Here is a 20540-nt window from a genome sequence, read left to right on the forward strand (position 1 = left end):
CCATGCCCTGTGATGGTGTACCACTGTACCTGACCACAACCATGCCCTATGACGATGTACCACTGTACCTGCCTGTGTCCATGCCCTGTGATGGTATACCACTGTACCTGACCACAACCATGCCCTATGATGGTGTACCACTGTACCTGACCACAACCATGCCCTATGATGGTGTACCACTGTACCTGCCTGTGTCTGTGCAGTTAAGATGGTAAACCACTGTACCTGCCAACTTAGCATCTTAACTTCCGGGCTCTCACTGATCTCAGCTCTCTCCACCTCTGCCCAGTGCCCTATGACCATATACCATGTAGTATTAATGTCTGATCACATCACACACATCCATTTACCCCTCTGTCAAAGACAAACAAAATTTTATACATTGACATTATACCAGACATTGATATTATGTCACTGATATTATATCAGACACTACAATTTTACTAAAAATGAACAAGATCTTCTCCATGGAAGTGAAGAGTGAAGGAGAAAACACATGGTTCAACCCACAGAGGCAAAACCCACCTCACCACTTCTATTTCCCTCAAACCAGGACCTTTGGAGCAGAGCTTTGGGTGAAATGGAATCTTCTAAGTTTCCATCATCCACATTTAGGTACTCACCCTCCACTTCACCAGATTGCCAGTATTCCATTACCCATTTCCCCATCTAAACATAGAAGCTTCTTTTCAGGAAAATACTTATCAAAATTCTTTACACTTAATGTAAATGTAAATAAGTTAGTATAAGCATAAATGAGCTGCTCCTACTACTCCTGAAACGCATGTGCTTTCAAGCCATGGTCTTAGCATGGATTGAAAAGTCTTCAATCAAAGGAATTTTTGATGTGAACCTGCAGTGACAATCATATTTTGATGACTGCCCTCTGAAATGGCACATGATTTAGATTTTAAAAGATAAACGTAAAATTGCATATAGTTAAAGAAAAGCCGACCACATTCTGGCACAGGCTTCCAGAAAGTTTATTTTGTGTACATAGTCTTATTTGTTTTGAAATTATTAGGAGTGGGTGATGGTGTGATAAGTTTTGCCTTATCAGGTGTCTGTAGCAAACAGAAGCAATATAATTCTTCCTTGATGTCCTTTAAAAATGATATATAAATCTAGGAAGATATATGATTAAACAAATGTTGTTATGTGCTGTCCAGTAGCCTGTGACTCATAGTGACCCTATGTAAAACAGCCTTAAACCCTGTTCTATCCTGTGCCAATCTCACTGTCTCCTACACTCCTGCCCCGGTAATCCCAGTCACTGAATCAATCCACCTCATTGAGGGTCTTCCTCTCCTGAGCTGTCCCTCCAACCTCCCATGCATGACATCCTTCTCCAAGGATTAGTCCCTCCTTGAAACATGTCCAAAGTATGACAGACAAAGGCTCAAAATCCTTGCCTTCAAGGAGCAGCTTGTTTTAACCCTCTCTAGGATGAACCTGTTTGTTCTCTTTGAAGCCTATGGTATTCTCAATACTCTTCTCCAGCACCACAGGTCAAAGGCATCAATTCTCCTTCTATCCTCCATAGTCATTGTCCAGGTCTCCAATGCATAGCAAGTGATTGCAAAGACGATTATACAAATATGACTTTAAAAAAACCCTGCAAGCTCTCTGCTGTTGAGCAGGAACTGACTCATAACCGATGCTCCACCGGGTTTCTGAGGCTGTGAACCATACGAGAGAAGACAGCCCTTCTTTTTTCTTGCAGAGCTGCTGGTGGACTGAACTGCCACAGAAGTGTGGTCTTTGAGTTAAAAGCACAATCCCTACAGACTGCACCACAAGAGCTCCCTTAACATATATGGAAACCTTTAAAAATATCACAACTTTTGGGTTGAAGTGACCTTGTATATCTTAGTGTGCATCCATATGTCTAACAAGTTGGAAAAGGAACAAGTGACTGGAGAAAAAATGAAAAAAATCACTGTAAAATGAAATAGATGCTTGTGAAGGCTTTTTCATAACCACTAACTTGATGATTATAATCTAAACCTTAATAAAGCATTCCACCATTAGTCACACGAGTCTTCTGGTAAGTGGTGATCAGGCTAGTGTGAGCAGAATTTGAACTAGCCACATGTGGGAACTGTTACTGTACCGGACAGGACAAGTCTAACACCACTGCTGCTTTGTTACATAACTATGAGAATGTTTTATACCAGTGCCTTCTCAACTCCCATAATTATCACCCTAATAATGGGCTCTCGTGTCTCAGAGATGATGTGGATGGCATAGGATAGGGCAGGTTTCAGGTTGGCTGTTCACAGGGTCACTATCAGTTGTACTCAAAGGCACCTAACAATAATAACTATAATAAGCTGAACAGCCTCGTAACAGCTTATGTACTAAAAGACAGTTTAGGACCTCCTGCAGCCCCTCAACTCCACCCCACCCCCACGCTGCCGGTGTAGCCGCTGGTGCCACCCATTCCTCCAGGATGAGCCTGCAGTGCCGTCCTGGAGCAGCACATGGACCCCCCTCACCTGGCGGAAGTTCCTCATCCTGCTCGCTGGGATAGGGCAGCAGTGGCTGCAGAGGCTCCATGTTAATGATGAGCTGCTTGTTTAAAGAATGCGAACTGCGGCTCTGAGTAATGCTGGCTCTGTAAAAAAAACACAAACCAGACAGAGGTGTTTCCACAGATCAGTGCAGAAGCTGGGTCCGAGCTCTATAGACACAGCATGGAGCACGTCAGGAGTAATGACTGGCGACTTAGCACCCCAAACTCACAACACTGTATTGTGAGGATGGTAACAAAAGGTCCATGCATTCTAATGCTACCCAGTGAGATTAAATACACCATCAGAGTTGGGCATGCTAGGTGACACCGAGGGATTTCGAAAAAGGCATGAACATAGATACATGCATACCAATGTTCACTTACTGCAGATTATTTATGATAGACAAAAGGTCGGCAAAGCCTAAACTCCATCAACATATACATACATAAACACAATACAGAGTTTCCATATAGTGGAATATAGTTAGCCATAAGAGAAATTAAGTCCTGAGTCATATTACAATATGGATGAACCCTGAAAACATATTGTTGAGTAAAACAAGTCAGTCACAGAAAGGCTAATATTGTAAGATCTCATTTATGTGGAATATCAGGAATCATACAAATACGATGTTGTTGTTGATTGCCTTTGAGTTGAGCATGACTCATGGCGACCCTATGGACAAAAGGCCTGAAGCCTTTCAATAACTATCAACATTTATCAAAGTTCAGAGTTTCTGGTTAAGAATGTTGAAACAGTAAATGCCTTCTTGTGGTAAATATATAGCCATTGGTTTTGACTTTTGCCATATGGCTGGGTGGGAAGACACAAATAAGGTATACAGAAATGACTCATAATGGGATTGATTAATTTTACCAACCCACCAGGTTTAAATAGAGCAAGTCTGATTATGAGTCTTTCTCCAATCCTGATGCCACATTCTTCTTGTAGTTTAGATTCTTGAATGATTTGCTCATAAACACAGATTGAATAGGTATAAAGAAAGTATAGAGCCATGATGCACATGCTTCCTGATTTTAAAGTATGCAGTGTTCCCTTGTTCAGTTCAGACAACTGCTTCTAAGTCAATTGTGTAGATTTTGCAAAAGCATCATTAAGTACTTTAGGACCCACAATCTTCTCAATGTTAGCTATAATTTGTTAAGATCCACACAGTCAAATGTCTTTACATAGCCAATAAAACACAAATAGACATCTTTCTAATATTCTTTACTTGCAGCCAAGAGTCAACTGACATTGACATCTCTTGTGCCATGGATTCCTCTGGATCCAGCCTGAATTTGTGGAAGATCCCTGTTGATCTGTTATTCAAGCCATTTTTTAAAAGAATCTTCAGCAAGATTTTACTTGCATGTGATTTTAAATGATATTGCACAATAATTTCCATATTTTGTTGAATTTCCTTTTTTGGAAATAGAAACAAATATGCTCTTTCCCAGTCAGTTGGCCTGGTACTTACCTTTGTCTTTCAAATTTCTTGCCAAAGGCTAGTAATTATGTCCAGAGATGCTTCTGTTTCTTGACATAACATCTACTGTGATTCCATCAATTACCAGAGCTTTATTTTTCACCAGTGCCTTCAGTGCAGTTTGGCCTTCTTCAATTTTAACTGTTGGTTCTTGATCATATGCTACGGCCTGAAATGTTTTGATGCCAACCAACTCTTTTTGGATCATTGTATCTGTACTCTTCCCATCTTCTTTTGATGCTTCTTGTGTTGTTCACTATTTTGTCAAAAGAATCCTTCAATATTGCAATTTGAGGCTCTGGTTTGTTCTTTAGGTTTTTTTCAGCTTGAGAGCTTGAGAAATGTCAGTATCTTCTTCCCTTCTAGTTTTGTAACTCCGATTCTTTGTATATTTTTTAATAACACTGTGCTATGCCTTCTCAAGCTGCCTTTTGCAGTCTTCTGTTCATCTCTCTTTCTTCAACATTACTTCCCTTTGTTTTGACTTCTCTCTGTTCTTGTACCAGCTTTAGACTCTCTTCTGACACCCATTTTTGGTTTGGATTAGATTTCAACAGGAAGATAAAAATCCTCACCACAGGACCAATAAACATGATCAATAGAGAAAAGATGAAAGTTGTCAACAATTTCATTTTACTTGGATCCATAATCAATATGAATAGCAGCAGCAGTGGTCAAGAAATCAAAATATGTTTTGAACTGGAAAATATGAATGTCAAGGACATCTCTAAGGTTCTAAAGAGCAACAATTTTCATTTAAAAACTAAGATACACCTCATTCAAGACATGAAATTTTCAATTGCTTTCTGTGTATCTGAAAGTTGGACAAGGAATAAAGATAACATAAGAATCAATGCCTTTTGAGTTGTGATATCAGAAAAGAGGACAGAATATTTCAAGGACTGGCAAAATAACAAACAAGTTTGTTTTGGTAGATGAGCAGGCAAAGTGCTCCTTACAGGCAAGGAGAGTGAAACTTCACCCACATGTAATGAGCATATTACCAAGTGGATCCAGTCCTTGAAAACAGTCATCATACTAGGAAAGGTGGAAGGTCAGAGAGAGAGAGAAGACCCTCAATAAAAGAAACTAACAAAGTGACTATAAAATGGGCTCAGGCATGTCAGAGATTGTGATGACGGTGTGGAATAGGGAAAGGTTCCTGTATGTCATCTCCAAAGTCACGATAAGGTGTAGTCAACAGGATGGCACATAACAACAAAAATATAGATGGAAGAGACAGAGGATTCCATCAGGTCAAAAAGGTGAAGCACCTGAACATGCTCTGAGCAAGACAAGGGAGCCAAGGAAGACCCTCAGGGTAGACGATTCCTGCCTCTCACCTTAAGATCAGTTACGTGTGTCAGATAAAGGAGTGGGGATTGAAATTTCATTCATAGTGAAGAAAGTAAGAAAGGAGTTAAAAAGGGGAACCTAAAATTTACCAAGAATACTCTCTTATTGCTAGGTGTTTTTTCCTGTGTATATTCATAGGTCTTCCTCTATTCCAATGGCACTTCCCAGTTATGATTCAAGCTTTGAAAAGTGCAATGTGGAACTGTGCTTGTAGGGCCCATATAGCATTGACCACTGAAAGGCCAATCTAAATATTCTTGTACAGACAAACTGGGCATTGAAGTTGAAGAAAATGGAAACAAGTCGACAAGAACCAAAATAGGATGTTAAGTGTATCCTGATAGACTTTAAAAACAATCTGAAGAAGAGAGAGAGCCTCTTGTTTAAGTCAATCAGGACCTGGTGGGTGGGACTTTGTATTTAAAAGTCAGTTGTGCCCTGACTAAGTCTCCAGTTTGGAGGCTCATGAGTGAAGCAGTTGGATTCTGTAGGGCAGGTTCTCTTGATTTAGTTGGAAGTTCGTTGTAAACTGTTGGGTCTTTTTTGTTTTGTTAACAATCATGTATAAGCTGACTGGTCACCTGGATTTATCAACAATCAGCTGTGGGCTGGCAGTCTCTGATTTAAGTCAATCATGACCTGGTGGGTTGGCCTTTGTATTTAAAAGTCAGTTGGGCCTGAGATTGCCCTCAGGCATGCGGTTAATTACGTTTAGAAAGAACATTGTTCTAAGTTGTATGGAACTTGTCTGTCAGTTGCTGTACTGAGATAACTTGGGGCTGCTGTGATATTGAACACTTTGCCACTAGTGTGTCAAATGCCATAATGGTTACCCATAGTAGACAGGGTTTGGTAGAGCTCCCAGAATAAAACAGGCTTGGAGGCAGGACTGGCATCCACTTCTTAAACAACAGGCCTTTGGAAACTCTATGAACATTGGAGAAATGATGATAGAACAGGGTTCAGATTTTTTGTTCATAGGGCCACTATGAATCGTACTCAACTTGATGGTACTTAACTACAACAAGAAATTTGATGCGCTGAACCCTAATAACTGAAGACAAAACAGGCTGTGGAATGACATCAAGGACATCATCCATGAAGAAAGCAAAAGGTCATTCCAAAGACTGGGAAGAAAGAAAAGCCCAAACTAGATGTCAGAAGAAACTGAAACTTGTACTACAATGAAAAGCAGCCAAAGAAAGAGACAGGATTGCTGAAGTAAGCAAGCTGAACAGAAGATTTCAAAATGCAACTCGAGGAGGCAAAGAAAAGTATTATAAGGAAATGTGTAAAGACCTGGAGTTATAAAACCAAATGGGAAGAACATGCTGGGCATTTCTCAAGCTGAAAAACAAATTAAAGTCACAAGGTGTGACACTGAAGGCATCTATGGCAAAATTTTGAATGACGTAGTATTCAAGCTCATCAAACTCATCAAAAGAAGATGGAAGGAATACAGCCACTAAACCAATAACAAATGGTTGACACTGAAACATTTCAGGCAGTAGCATACGATCAAGAACCAACAGTTAAAATGGGAGAAGTTCAAGTTGTACTTGAAAAAATAAAAATTGCACTAGAAAAACGAAAGCTCCAGTAATTGATGGAATCACAATTTAATTAGTGGAGCCCTAGACATGCTTGTTGCCAAGCCAAGAAATTTGAAAGACAGGTACCTGGCCAACTAACTGGAAGAGATCCATATTTGTTTCCATTCAAAAAAAGTGGTGATCCAACAGAATGAAGAATTTATCAAATAATATCAATAATACCATATACAAGTTAAATTTTGCTGAAGATCATTTAAAAAATGAACAATAGATCAAAAGAGACCTTCCACACATTTAAGCAGAATCCAGAAGAGGCAATGATGTAAGAGATATCACTGTTGATGTCAGATGGATCTTGTCTTAAAGCAAAGAATATGAGAAAACATGTTTATTTGTGTTTTATTGACTATGTAAAGGCATTTGAGTGTACGGATCATAACAGATTATTGCTAATATTGAGAAAAGTTATAATCACAAAACACTTAATTATGAACCTATGTAATGACCAAGAAGTAGTTATATGAACAGAACAAGGGAAAACGGCAGTTTCAAATTATAAAAATGCGTGCATTAGGGTTGCATCCTTCTTCTATACCTACTCAATCTGAGCATTGATGAGAAAATTATTCAAGAAGCTGAACTACAAGAAGAATGTGGCATCAGGATTGGAGAAAAACTCATTAACAACCTGCGTTATGCAGGTGACAAGGCCCTGCGCAAAGAAAAGGAAGAACATTTGAATCACCTCCTGCAGAAGATAAAAAACTACACATACATATCTCAACAACAAGAAGACAAAAATCCTCACTACTGGACCAGCAGGAAACATCATGAAAGATGGAGAAAAAAATTAAATTGTTAATAATTTAACTTTACTTGGATCTATAACCAGCAGCCATGATAACAGCAGTCATAAAATCAAAAGGCATGCTACCTTGGGGAAATCTGCTGTCAAGGACTGCTCCAAAGTTCTAAAGAGAAAGGGTGTCAGTTTAAAGACTATTGTGTGTCTAATCTAAATCATGGTCTTTGCTTCCTATGCATCTGAAAGCTAGTCAATGAGCAAGGATGACAGAATAAAAAGAAGTGCCTTTGAACGTTTCTGTTGGGGAAGAGCATTGAATACGTGAAGGACTGTCAAAAGAACAAACAAATCTTTCTTGAAGAAAATGCAATCAGAGTGCTCCTTAGAGGCACGGTGATACACACACTTTGGGCACTTTTTCCAGGAGGAAGCAGTTCTTGGAGAGAAATACCATGTAGGGAAAAGTCATCAAGGGAGAGTAGGAACTTCGAAGAGATGCACTGACACAATGACTACCGCAATAGGCTTGAGCAGGATAGAGATCATGAGGATAGTGCAGGACAGGGCAGGACTCAGGTTGGTTGTTTGCAGGGTCATTACAAGTCAGAGTGGACCCAATGGCACCGAACACCAACAGCAGCTCAGCTGACAGTTAAGATGCTTGCTGTCTACACCGAAAAACAAAGAACTCATGAAATATTATACAAAATGGGTGACCCTGGAGGACATTATGCTGAGCGAAATATCACAGTCACAAATGGACAAATATTGCATCGTGCCACTGTTGTAAAACGGGACGACATCAGGGTTGAAGAGATAAGAGAAAAGAGGGGATAAATAATGTATACTGCATCAAAACAGATGAGGGAGAGAACTTTTTAAAAGGACTATAGAATTAGGTATTATTTTAAAGATAAAATTACAGAAAAAGAAATACCTATTAAAGTGGACTGTGGACTCAAGGAGGGGGTTTGAATAACAATGAAAGAATTTTCTTTTTCTTCAAAGAGAAAAACGAATAGGGGAGGGGTGAGCATGGAGGAAAATGTGAAAGAATGAATGAATGGGGAGAAAATTAAATGCAAAGAATATGCTGTAAAAATATATGTTGCCAAAAAAATATATGTTGCACTGAAAATCATTAATAAAAAGCCATTTAATTTTTAAAAAAGATGCTAGCTGTTCCTCTCCAAAACCACTGCTTGTGCTACACAAAGATTCCTCTTCATGGACAGTCTTCTGTGCCCTTACACAAGCATGCGTATCAACACTCTTCAGCTGGAGAAATCCAATATCCTGTTATCCCCAAGATCACAACATCCTCATTGCTGCTTGGTGCTGGACCAGGTGAAGCTCCAAAGCTGAATTCACAGGTGTGAACCAGTCTGCATATCAGATGGGCAGGATGTTCACTTGGTCTCAACCCTCCCAGGCTCTAACTGCAATATAGCAGAAACCAAAGGCCAGGGTCTGGTAATCACTGAGTTTGTCAAGGTTTAGGGCAGAGTCCCCTAAGGTGAATTTTAACCTTAACACCCCATAAATCCACAGCTGAAAGATGAAGACTACATAGTGTATCAATATAAGTCTCAAGAGATAAATCTTATATAAAGTGGAGACAACAGGCCATGAACAACTCTCTGAAAGAGCCAGAGGGAGTAAGGATAGCACAGTCCCTCACTGCCTCAGAGCAGAAAGCAGACAAAGATACTGTAGCCCAGCCCCATGGTGCCTCTAAAGTCACACCAATAGCAAGAGGATCATTTATTTGTTGCTGATTCGCAGACTCATAGTTATGGTACCAACAACGGGGTTTATTAGGGAGCTGAGTGAGGAAGGTAAAGAATATCTCATAATACAAGTCCAGGCTTTAGCCCAACAGTTCCAAGGCATAATTCCTCAATAAATCCAGGCTGTGGTTTCAGTTCAGCAATCAAATCCAAATCATCCAGCAAGGTTTGCCTCAGCGCAGTTATAAGCCAGCTTCTCCTTTAACTGTGGCCAGCACAAATGCAAGAAGCCTAAGGTCACATCTTGTCACCGTTTGTCCACAGCAATGCCAGAGTCTCTCCAACACTATCACCAGGGTCTCACTAACAGGGTCTGCTCCAGTCTCCCTCAAGTCTCGTCACCACAAGTCTTGCTTACCTCAAGTCTTGCTGCTCCATGTGTGTATGCATACTTTTTCTCTTATAGTCCCACTGTTGATGCTGATTTGCAAAACAAAGTGTCTGTAGTTAATGTAGCTGGAGACCAGAGGGGCCTAACTAATGGCTAATAAAAAAGCCACTGTTAGGCTAACACCACAACCCAAAGATAGATAACTCACTATGTGTCAGGGCCGAGCTGTGCTCCAGAAGGTTTTTGAAGACTGATTTTCTGGGGAAGTAGATTACTGGACCTTTCTCCACAGGTATATTTGGGTCAAACTTTCAAGTTTGGCTGCCATATGTGCATCTTGAAACAGATAAGATTTCTCTGGGGCATGAAGAATCCAGGGGCCTGGATTCTAAGACAAGCACTGGGGTCAGGTACTAAGCCAGGATGCCAGGGAGATATAGCAAAATCAGAATTAAAGGCATATCTCCTCTATTCCCTACCAGTGGCTTTAAACTGAACTCTCCTATTGATTCCATAAAGCTGCTAGGTGGCCCAGGCTTTCCCCACTGTTCATGTGGATCCAGCATTAATTATGCTAATGAAAACTGTTGTTGGCATCAAGTAAATTCAAACTCACGACAACCCATGTCTGTAGAAGAGAACTGCTCCAGAATATTTTCAGGCTTCTGAGGTGCCTCTGGGTGGATTCAAACTACCAAACTTCTGGCCAGTAGTTAAGCATTTAAACATTTCCATAACCAGACACCCAGGGACTCCTTAATGAAATACAGAATAAAAAATGGGATGATTTTCTCTGTCTGTCCACAAATTGCTTTTCTGCATGCTTTGCCTCATTCCCCCCTCCCCTTTAATGAGCCTTTGAGAATAGAAAAAAAAAAATTCTAAGTGAAGAGGAAGAAAGGAAGATGTAACTTAATTAAGGACAATCACATGGACAGACTCCTAGGACAGTACTTGATGACACTCGTCACTGTCAGGAGAAGACTCTGGTCACAATACTTTACTTTTAGTCCTGAAGTCCTGTCATGTGTAGCTCTCCAGGGGCCCACAGATTCAGGTACGTTTCTTAAGACAGTTCCAGAAATTTGGCTTTCCTTGCACCCAAGGAAATATCTGCTCCCATTATGGGTCTCCACAGACAGGCACCTTTAACTTCTTCTACTGTGAGAATCCGAGGCTGCCTCTCTACAGCCTGACATGATTATGCTTCCAGCATAGAACAATTTCTGAATCAAACTGCTACTATGAGGTAGAAAAAAAAATCCTTTGGAAATGTTGTCTGCGCCACCACAGACTTCAGAAAATGGCAGCCTGAAACAGGCTGGCTACAGCTCTGCTCGTGGAGATCCTGCGCCCCCTCACCCTGGAGGGGAGGCAAGACCATCGGCCTGTTAGCCAACATTCAAATCTCCATGGTTAGGGACCCTAACGTGGACCAATCGTCAGAGCCTGGCTTCCCAGTTTTAGATGACAGATGATAATATCAAACAGAACTTGTTATGTAATAAATTCTGTTCCCCAAAACTCACTCACTCATTCTTTCATTTCTGTCAAGTTACAACTAATTCGTAGCTAACCCTCCACTGCATTTCTGATACTCCAAATCACCCAGGAATAGACTGCTCATTTTCCTCCATCAGAGGGGCTGGTACATTTACACTGCTTGTGAGGGGTGGCCTTGGAATTAGCTCCTGCAGACAATGCCACTAGAAATTCCAAAAGCTGTGTCTCCTAATTCCTGTATCTGAGAGTGTGATTCTGTCTGGAAACAGAGTTTCCTTTTGTTATGGTAATGAAGCCCTACTGAGCTGGGTGGATCTTAAACCTGATGCTTTCAGGATGTGTCTTATAGACAGGAACACAGACATTGACATATGGGAACCACACCATGTGGGGATCCTCTACAAGCCAAGGAGTGCCAAAGCTGATTAAATGGGAAATCAGCAGTCTTCCAAGCAAAGAAGGGAAAAAAAATACTAGCTCCATCTTGAACAAAGAGAAAAATGTTTAGAGCTAAAATGATACGATGCCATCACACTCAAGGAGGGTAAAGAGGAAGAGGATTTGGGAAAGCCAGGCTTTTACATCCTTGACCCATCTTGGAAGCCACCACAGTACTCTACAGACCATCACTTACCTCTGCACCTCAGGAGGCTCCCTCTGGATTTTGGAGCTGGCCTCTACCACCTCTTTGGCAACTTTGCCACTGCAAAAGACAGAGACAAAAACATATTGGTTTTGCACAGGCCTTCTGTAGGTGCACAGGCTCAGGCCGTGTGTGTGTGTGTGTGTGTAGGCACAGTCCCCCATGTGTGCATAAGGCACAGGTCCTCTGTGTGTACACAGGCACAGACCCCTGTGTGTGTGCAGGCACAGACTGCCCATGTGTTCACAGGCACAAGCCCTCCATGTGCACATGTGGGCATAGGCCCTGTCTCTCTGTGTGCACAGGCACAGCCCCATCCCCATGAGTGTGCCCAGGAAAAGGCCCCCTTGTGTGCACAGGCACAACCCCTCCGTGTGTGCACAGGTACAGGGCCCCCCCCATGTGTGTGCCTAGGGACAGGCCCACTGTGCATGCGTGAAGGCACAGCCCCCTCCATATATTTGCAGGCAAAGGACGCCCATGTGTGCACATGCACAGTCCCCCTCCCCGTGTTTGCACAGGCCCAGGCCCAGAACCTCTGTGTGTGCCCAGGCACAGGCCCCCCATGTGTGAAGGCATACTGTTGATAGGTGTGAGTTGATTCTAATTCACAGTTGCTCTCTGAGAGAAGAGAACTCGCCGACAGGGTCGCCCAGGCTGGGATGTTTACAAGAGCTGATCACTATGTCTTTTCTCCCATGGAGTGGCTGGTGGGTTCACAATGCCAACCTTACGGTTTGTTTGTCGAGTGCTTTAACACCATACTACCTGATCTTCTTATGTATGTATGTACACAGGCTTGCTCTCCTTAGTGTCCACTGTACAGTCTCTGAAATAGGATGCTGAGTGATTTGGACACTGTGCAAACACCATATTAGAGCCTTATGGGAGCTCTACAACTTTGGGTTGTTCTCAATGTTGCTGCTGTCACTGAAGTTTCTGGGGGTGAAGGGTGCTGGACATATGAAATGGTGGAGGCACGGCTGAAAGAGTATGCCAGGAGAACAAGAGGAAGTGCTTGGGGTAGGGGCCAGTCAGGCTTGCCCACTGTGCTGTCCACCTGAGCTGCAGAAGTGGCCAGGTCCCAATGGCACCTGTCCTAACGGGCAGAGGCTAAGAATCCATGCCCAGAGCCTCCCTGCCTGCATCCCACCCTTGCTCAGGGCTGCCAGAATCTCGGTTTGGGCTATTTAAAAACCACCAGAGGGAATTATTAGTAGTTAACAGAACAAGAGTGACTTTCCCTTTTAAAAATCATACAAATAAATGAAAATGTCTATGTGATCAGACGTGAATTTAGTAGAACAGATGTTAAAGTGATACTACCATGCATGTGCAGGTGATGTGTACACGTATGGATGTTTTTAGCTTCACAACAGTCTGACCCAACTCTAGAAATCTACTACCCCTTATTTCTTCCACAAAGAAAGAGTCTGAGGTGTCCTCATAAGCAAGAGAGCAATGGAGTATAACGGGGTAGGCTGAACTAGGGTCACAATTCAAGGTGCAGTTATTTATAAACAAAATATTAAAACGCAAATCAAAGTGAAGTCCCACTGCCACTCAGTACAAGACATAGTAGCTGTGTTACTCACCTATATCGAAATCTACTCCCTTTAAAAAATATCTTGCTGCTGGACACAGTCTTGATCTGGCTAGATTTTGCATACCTTTAGGAAAAAGCACAGCAGAAGTGGAGATGACATTGGAAAGTCCAATTAGGACATGCCACAGAGCTGTAGGAATCAGATTGTTCTGACTGCAAGAAAGGAAGACATTCTATTCTGTGACTTACCACACATCCCCCCAAAATGAAGGAGCAAGTTCATGAGAGGACAGATACTTTTACAACATATGCTGCAAGCTGGTATTTTCTACGCTGTTTTCTTTAATTAACAGAAGATGCTGGTCATGACCCAAACGTTGACTTCTGGGTCACAAGGTGCAGTGAGGAGCAGGCAGTGACCAAGGGGATGGCATCTGTGGCATGCATTATGAAAGTCCACGGTCCTGGAGCACATTCTTGCCCAGGTCTTCATCAACAAAAAGCCGACAACAGCTTCCCAATGACATAGCCCACTGTGCCACCACTCTCACTGTGGGTTAGAGGAGCACTATGGGCCATGTCATCATGGACATGGCCGCCAGCTTCTGTGAGTTCTTAAGTGAAGTCATTGTGACCCAATGACTTTTAGAAGGACCTGCACTGGTAGGTAACTAAGACACACACAAACAAGGAGATCAGCCTAGTCCTGCCCATAAACAAGAGTAAAACACCAGCAATATGAAAAACAGCCTAGAACACAGGTTGCAATTCAGGCACCAAATTCACATTGTAGTTGGGGATTCCTCTCAGTCATCTTCTGTTAACTTCAGATAGTTAAATCCAACAAATTAGAGATTATCCCCTGGAATTTAGGGTTGTAACTGTTATGTGCCCTCGAGTCACCTGTGACTCATAGTGACCATATGTATAAAGAGCTCTGAATCCTGCCCTGTCCTAAGCCAATCTCATTGTCTCTGACAGACTCAAATCCATTTCTCCAGTCACTGAGTCAATCCATCTCATCCAGGGTCTTTCTCTCCTGTGCTGTCCCTCCACCCTTCCAAGCATGATGTCCTTCTCCAAGGACTGGTCCTTCCTGGCCTCATGTCCAAAGTATGCGAGATGGAGCTTCAAAATCCTTGCCTCCAAGGAGTAGCCTAGCTTCACACTCTACAGGATGAACCTGTTTGTTCTCCTAGCAGTCCATGGTATATTCAATACTCTTCTTCAGCACCACAGCTCAAAGGCATCAATACTCCTTCAATCATCCTTAATCATTGTACAGCTCTTTGACACATAGCAAGTAATTGCAAAGACCATGGCCTGGATTAGGTACACCTTAGTCTCCACAATTACATCATTGCTGTCAGTACTCTAGAGAGGTCCCTGACAGCAGACTTCCCCAATGCAATTTGTCTTTTAATTTCCCGACTGCCAGTGCCAAGAGTGTTGACTGTGGAAGCAATCAAGCTTAAGGTGTTAAGAATCTCTCAGTTTCTTCTCCGTCTATCATAAAGTTGCCAGTTAGGCCAGTGGTGAGAATCTTTGTTTTCTTGATGTTGAGTTTCAATCCATATTGAAGACTACAGTCTCATGTCCTCCTCAGTTTCAGCAAGCAAGGAGTTTAGAGTGACTAATTCAAATGAACTCCTCGGCAGATTTCTGAGCAGTGACATGCACATGGCCAGGGCCATGCCAGTAGCTTCAGACCTGCAGTGACCCTCACTTGCTGCCTCTCAAGCCTGCATTCACTCACCCAGGAAGTGTTCACTGAGTGTGACCATGCTTCCAGACAAAGGTTCACGGGGCACCAACAAGCAAAACCTGATCTGGTCTGAGGAGCCTGTGAAGGGCCCTAGAAAAGGCTTTCTAAGCAGAACTCCAGGTGGTGGGGGACAGCTAACCAGGGGTGGTAGTCGTACACTGTGTTCCCATCTGATTGTCCAGCAGGTACTAAGGCCCTGAGCCATAAAACACTTCTTTCTATCTTTGCTGTTATTCTCATTTTCATGAATATCAGATGCATTTTCATGAATATCAGGTGCATTAGAGGTCCAAGATTCTGGTCCAAAGTATGACAGAAACAATGATAACAATCTTTTACAAAGAATCACCCCAGAACACACTTCACTAATCTCAGTAGAGCGCCCGTAACCTACCAGCCACTCATGCCCACACATTAAACTGACTGTGAGGGTAAGTCCATGTGTGTTGAGAGCCTGGGACGAGAGAGGGGCTGCTCAGGCCTAGGGGGAGAGGGCTGTGGGAGCAGAGGCCCAGAGATGACAGCAGGGAGCTGAAGGGCAGGTGGAAGCACATGAGATCCACATCGGCACAGGAACACACAGGCCAGGGCCACACACTGGTCTGCTGTCCGCACCAGCACTCTAGGGAGTTTTCAACCCCACATGTCACCCAGAGCTTCCTCCCCCGTCTCAGGTGGTCAGGAAGGGGGAGGGAATCTTGGCAGCAACATCTTATTTTCTTGTTAAATTCCCAAAGATCACTGAAGCAAGCTAGTTTGTTAAAAAAGTAATTATTAAAAGGCTTATTTGGGGTGTTTGAAATTCCAATGACATGTTAGTCCCTCACGTGGTGGCCTCACATGTCAGAGGACTGTGCTCCATTGAGTTCTCAATGGCTGACTTTTCAGAAGTTGACTGCCAGGCCTACCATCTGGGTAGACTCAAACCTCCCGCCTCTGGTGAGGCGCCAAGCACATTCATTGTTTGTTACCACCAGGAGCTCCAGCTCAGCACAGCACCCACCTGATAGACACCCATGAGTGAGCATAGGAGAGAGGCCAGCGGTCAGCAGAGGCAACTGCACACCATCTTTGTTGGTGTTGCTGCTAGGTAGGCACAATTCACAGAGCCTCCGTGAATAAGAGATGGGAACCTTGTCCCATCCAGTGTCATCGTTTATATACTTGAGCCCTTTGTTACCGTCTCTCTATCAATCCTCCTCCCTGAGGATCTTCCTCTCTTTGGATGGTCCTCCACTTTTCCAAGCACAATGTATATTTCCAGGGACTGGCCCCCTCCTAACATGCCTCAAGGTTTATGAGACGAAGCTTCCTCATCCTTATTTCTAAGGAGTACCCATTTCTTTTGGAAGTCTGTGGGATATTCAGTACTCTTCTCCAACATCGCAACTCAAAAGCATTGATTCTTCTTCTATGATCCTTAGTCACTGTCCAATTAGAAAGTGAGAAGAACATGGCCTGAATCAGGTGCACCTTAGTCTTCAAACTGACACCACTGCTCTTCAGTATTTTGGAGAGGTTCCTGATAGTGGACTTTCCCAATGCAATATCTCCTGATCTGACTGCTAGTACCAAAGGTATTGATTGAAGATCCAAGTAGGATGAAGTCACTGACAGCTTCAATCTTTTCTCCGTCTATCATGATGTTGCCTGAACCGGGCAGCCACCACTGTGGGCCTCAGCCCATGGCCTGAACTGCAGCAGGCCCCAGGTTCAGAATGAGAGCAGTGAATAAAGCATTGCTTCCCTTTGGCAATTGATTCCCCTTGAAGCTGAGCGGTGTCTTGTGATTTCCTCAGAGACCCACTCCTGGGAGCATTACCGCCAATTCTCAGCCATCCAAAGGTCCAGGTGGACCCTGGTAATATCCTGCTTGAGATCTTTAACAGGATATTAACAAGGGAGTTTATTCTGGGAGCTTGAAGAACACAAACTCATACGGAAGTGGGAAACACTGAGGGTAGTAGAGAAGGAAATGGAGCCAGTGGATTCCAAACATGCCATGCACCTGTAGGGAGAGCTCAGGTGTGGTTCACCGGGCATTCAGACATGCCCAAAGTATATCAGATGAAGCTTTAGAATCCTTGTCTCCAAGGAGCAGCATGGTTTCACCCTCTCCACAATGAACCTGTTTGTTCTTTTAGCAGTCCACGGTATATTCAGTACTCTTCTCCAGCACCACAGCTCAAAGGCATCAATTGTTCTTCTATCATCCTTAGTCACTGTCTATCTTTCTGATGCAGAGCAAGTAATTATGAAGCCACTGGCCTGGATCAAACACACTTTAGTCTGTAGAATGATATCACTGCTCTTCAGCACCCTGGAGAGGTCCCTGACAGCAGATTTTCCCAGTGCAATTCATCTTTTAATTCCCCGGCTACTGGTATAAGAGTGTTGATTGTGGAGCCAAGCAAACTGAAGATGTCAACTACCTCAGTCTCTTCTCCATCCATTATGGTGCTGCCAACTGGCCCAGTGGTGAGAATCTTTGTTTTCTTGATGTTAAGCTTCAATCCATACTGAAGGCTGCAGATGTGCTTGGCTGCTGACTAAAAGTCTGAAGGCTCAAGTATGCTCAGGGGCAAGGCAGAAGAAAGAACTGGTGATCTAATTTCCAAAAGCTGCCCCTGGAGCACAGTTCTGCTCTGACGCACACATGGGGTCGCCATGAACAGGAAATGACCCCAAGACAGCTCTTTCTTTTTTCTTCCCCTCCCTCCCCTCTTCCGGTTTTTACCCCTTTCTCTGCTGCTATCCTCTGCTGCTAACACTGTTTTAAAAAACTCTCCACTGCCTTCTCACTACTAAGCTATAAAGTACATCCCACGTACCACAGAGATTGAGGCAAACAGTAGTCAACACTGAAGGAGAAGGAAAGTCTCTGCTCCAACTCCAGCAGGAATGTTTCAGGCGTTCTGTATACCAGGTTTTGTGTCTACAGCAAGCCCAGGGGAAAGACATTCTCAGTAAAGGTGAGAAATGTGCACCTTAGAACAAAGAGCGAGGCTCTCTCGTCCAGCTCTGTCCCCTCAGTTCTGACTGTCCTCTCCCTGCTTCCACCTCCAAATTCCCATCAAAATCCCAACACAGAAGCTTTAATGTTCTCAAATCTTGACTGAGAGAAATCCAGAGAGTCCCCAGTGTCCCAACGTTTGATGTGGGAGCGACTGTGCATCTAAATGATCACCTAGTCACTGTTCACGCTCAGTTCCTGACGACCATGTCCTTGTGCCTCCCACACCACAGACACGCTCCCGGAGCCCCTGCTAAATGTCATTCTATTGCTACACAATACTCGGCCCTAGAGGAGGCCACCTTCTCCTGCCCCTAGTCTTCTATACTTTTCCCCACCTGCAACAGGTGAGGTGTGGGGGCCACCAGGTAAGGCCCCAAGAGGCTTCTCTAGGATTAAGACAACAGTGTCCCTCGGCAGTCATGCTTTGGAGCTCCTGGGGTATCTGTAACAATAACAGCACATGCTATTAGGGAGCCATTACTATGGGCCATGTATCCCCCAATATGCATTTTATCCTTTTTATTCTCACAAGTCCCTTCTAGGAGGGAGAGATGCGTTTTATATGAGGAAACGGAAGTATAGAAGTGTCCATAAAAATAACAGTATGTGTTATATCAAGCTGTTATAAAGGACCATGATCTACACAGAGCACTTCCAGTGAGCTGACTCATTTCATCCTCATAAGCCCCACCTTTTAGGTTGAGGACACCAACACACTGATGGGTAAAGACACTTAACCCTGGTCACATGACAAAAATGCGAAGAACCAGGCCACAAACCAGGTCTGTCCGATGTCAGAATTTCTAAACTAATGCTACAGACACACTGGTTTTCCAACTCTGGAGAGCATCAGAGTCAAACAAAGGTACTTAAAGAGACAAAGTCCTTATTCATAAAGTCAGGGGTAGCGTCCAAGACTCTTCATTTGAAACATGATCCCAGGAGATGTGGACGCAGGTCCAGGGACCATGCTCTGAGAACTCACTGATGGTTAGAGCAGGACTGGAAACCTTCAGCTGTACCTCAGCCTCATTCGTGAAGCAACACTACCAGCACCTAGATTCCTCACCCCACATGCTGATGTTTTATTGTGTGTTTTTTGATATCACTGTTTTCTTTTTTTTGTGATTAATCTATTATTTAAGCCATCTCCTACCACAAGCAAAGGGATGGAAGCTCATTTACACAAGTCAAGGTGAAGGTCCCCGTACACTTTTTGTCCATGTGCAGTCTAATGGTCCACTATTACCAATGCGGTGGTCCCACTGGTGGTCCCGGTCCTCTTCATTTAGTCCTCTTCATAGCCATTTGGAAGTGGATTCACATGAGGGTTATGAAAGAGCATGTGGTTCCCATCACCCCAGGAAAAGGGCTTGGACCTGATGCGGAGATGGGGGTAGGCGATGAACTCTGGTCTCTCTTGCTAGTCGTGGCGTGACTTCAAGAAGACATTCAGCATGCTTACTGCTACCCCGAGGAGCGCCACGAAGAAGGAGAGGGCCCTTCACATGCGAGCTGAGCCCTCCTCGCCGCTCGTGCCGCTCGCCATAGACCGCCCCACCTGTGGCCGGGACCGAATCAGCAGCCCAGAGGCCCGGGAGACAGCCGCCGTCGCCATCATTCTCTTGGACCGCTCCAACGCCGGATGACATCACTGTTTTCTTAAGATATAATTCACATGTCATAAAGTTCATCCAACAGAGAAGACACATTAGTGGGATCTGTGTATTTGAGACGTGCATCCAGCCTAATGCAGGGCTGAGCTAAAGACTCCTGGAATCAGGGCATCTGGGGCCACTGCCTCCTTCAGCACCTATAGTGGCTGTGCACTGGCCCTGTGCCAGGAAGGCAGGTACTAGAGCCCTGGGAGTGAAAACAACTGGTAAACATTCAGCATGTAGCAATGAGCAGGTGACTCGATGCCCTGGGGACTGGACTGGAGAGGGAACCAGTATCTCGGCTTCTGGGATCCACTCCCAGGCAGCAGACAGCACATTCATGGTTTCTACTGGGAAACCACACACACACACACACCCCCAAGTACTTTTTTAATCCATAGTCTATTATTTCTTTTCTTGTGGATCATAACAAACTGTGGTTGACTTGGAGAAGAATGGGAATCCCAGAACACTTGATCATGCTAATGCGAAACCTATACTTGGACCAAGAGGCAGTCGTCAGAACAGAGCAAGGAAACACTGCATGGTTCAAAATTGGGAAGGGTGTA

General features: G+C 43.7%; 1 protein-coding gene and 1 pseudogene across 1 annotated transcript in view; both read right to left on the reverse strand.

Moving 5' to 3' along the window:
• The window catches only part of LOC102856189 (FERM domain-containing protein 3-like), a 178814-nt gene that overhangs the window by 101996 nt on the left and 56278 nt on the right, over nucleotides 1-20540 (reverse strand). The window contains exons 6-8 of the mRNA XM_006903356.1: nucleotides 13582-13656; nucleotides 11978-12046; nucleotides 2490-2617 (exon numbers count right to left, since the gene is read on the reverse strand). Of these exons, the coding sequence (XP_006903418.1) occupies nucleotides 2490-2617; nucleotides 11978-12046; nucleotides 13582-13656 (272 nt within the window). The remainder of the gene's footprint in view (nucleotides 1-2489; nucleotides 2618-11977; nucleotides 12047-13581; nucleotides 13657-20540) is intronic.
• Nucleotides 19602-19931, reverse strand: LOC102855773 (annotated as a pseudogene).

The sequence above is a fragment of the Elephantulus edwardii genome, unplaced genomic scaffold, assembly GCF_000299155.1.
Source record: "Elephantulus edwardii isolate Elephantulus edwardi_28Jun2011 unplaced genomic scaffold, EleEdw1.0 scaffold00582, whole genome shotgun sequence".
NCBI classification, from domain to species: domain Eukaryota; kingdom Metazoa; phylum Chordata; class Mammalia; order Macroscelidea; family Macroscelididae; genus Elephantulus; species Elephantulus edwardii.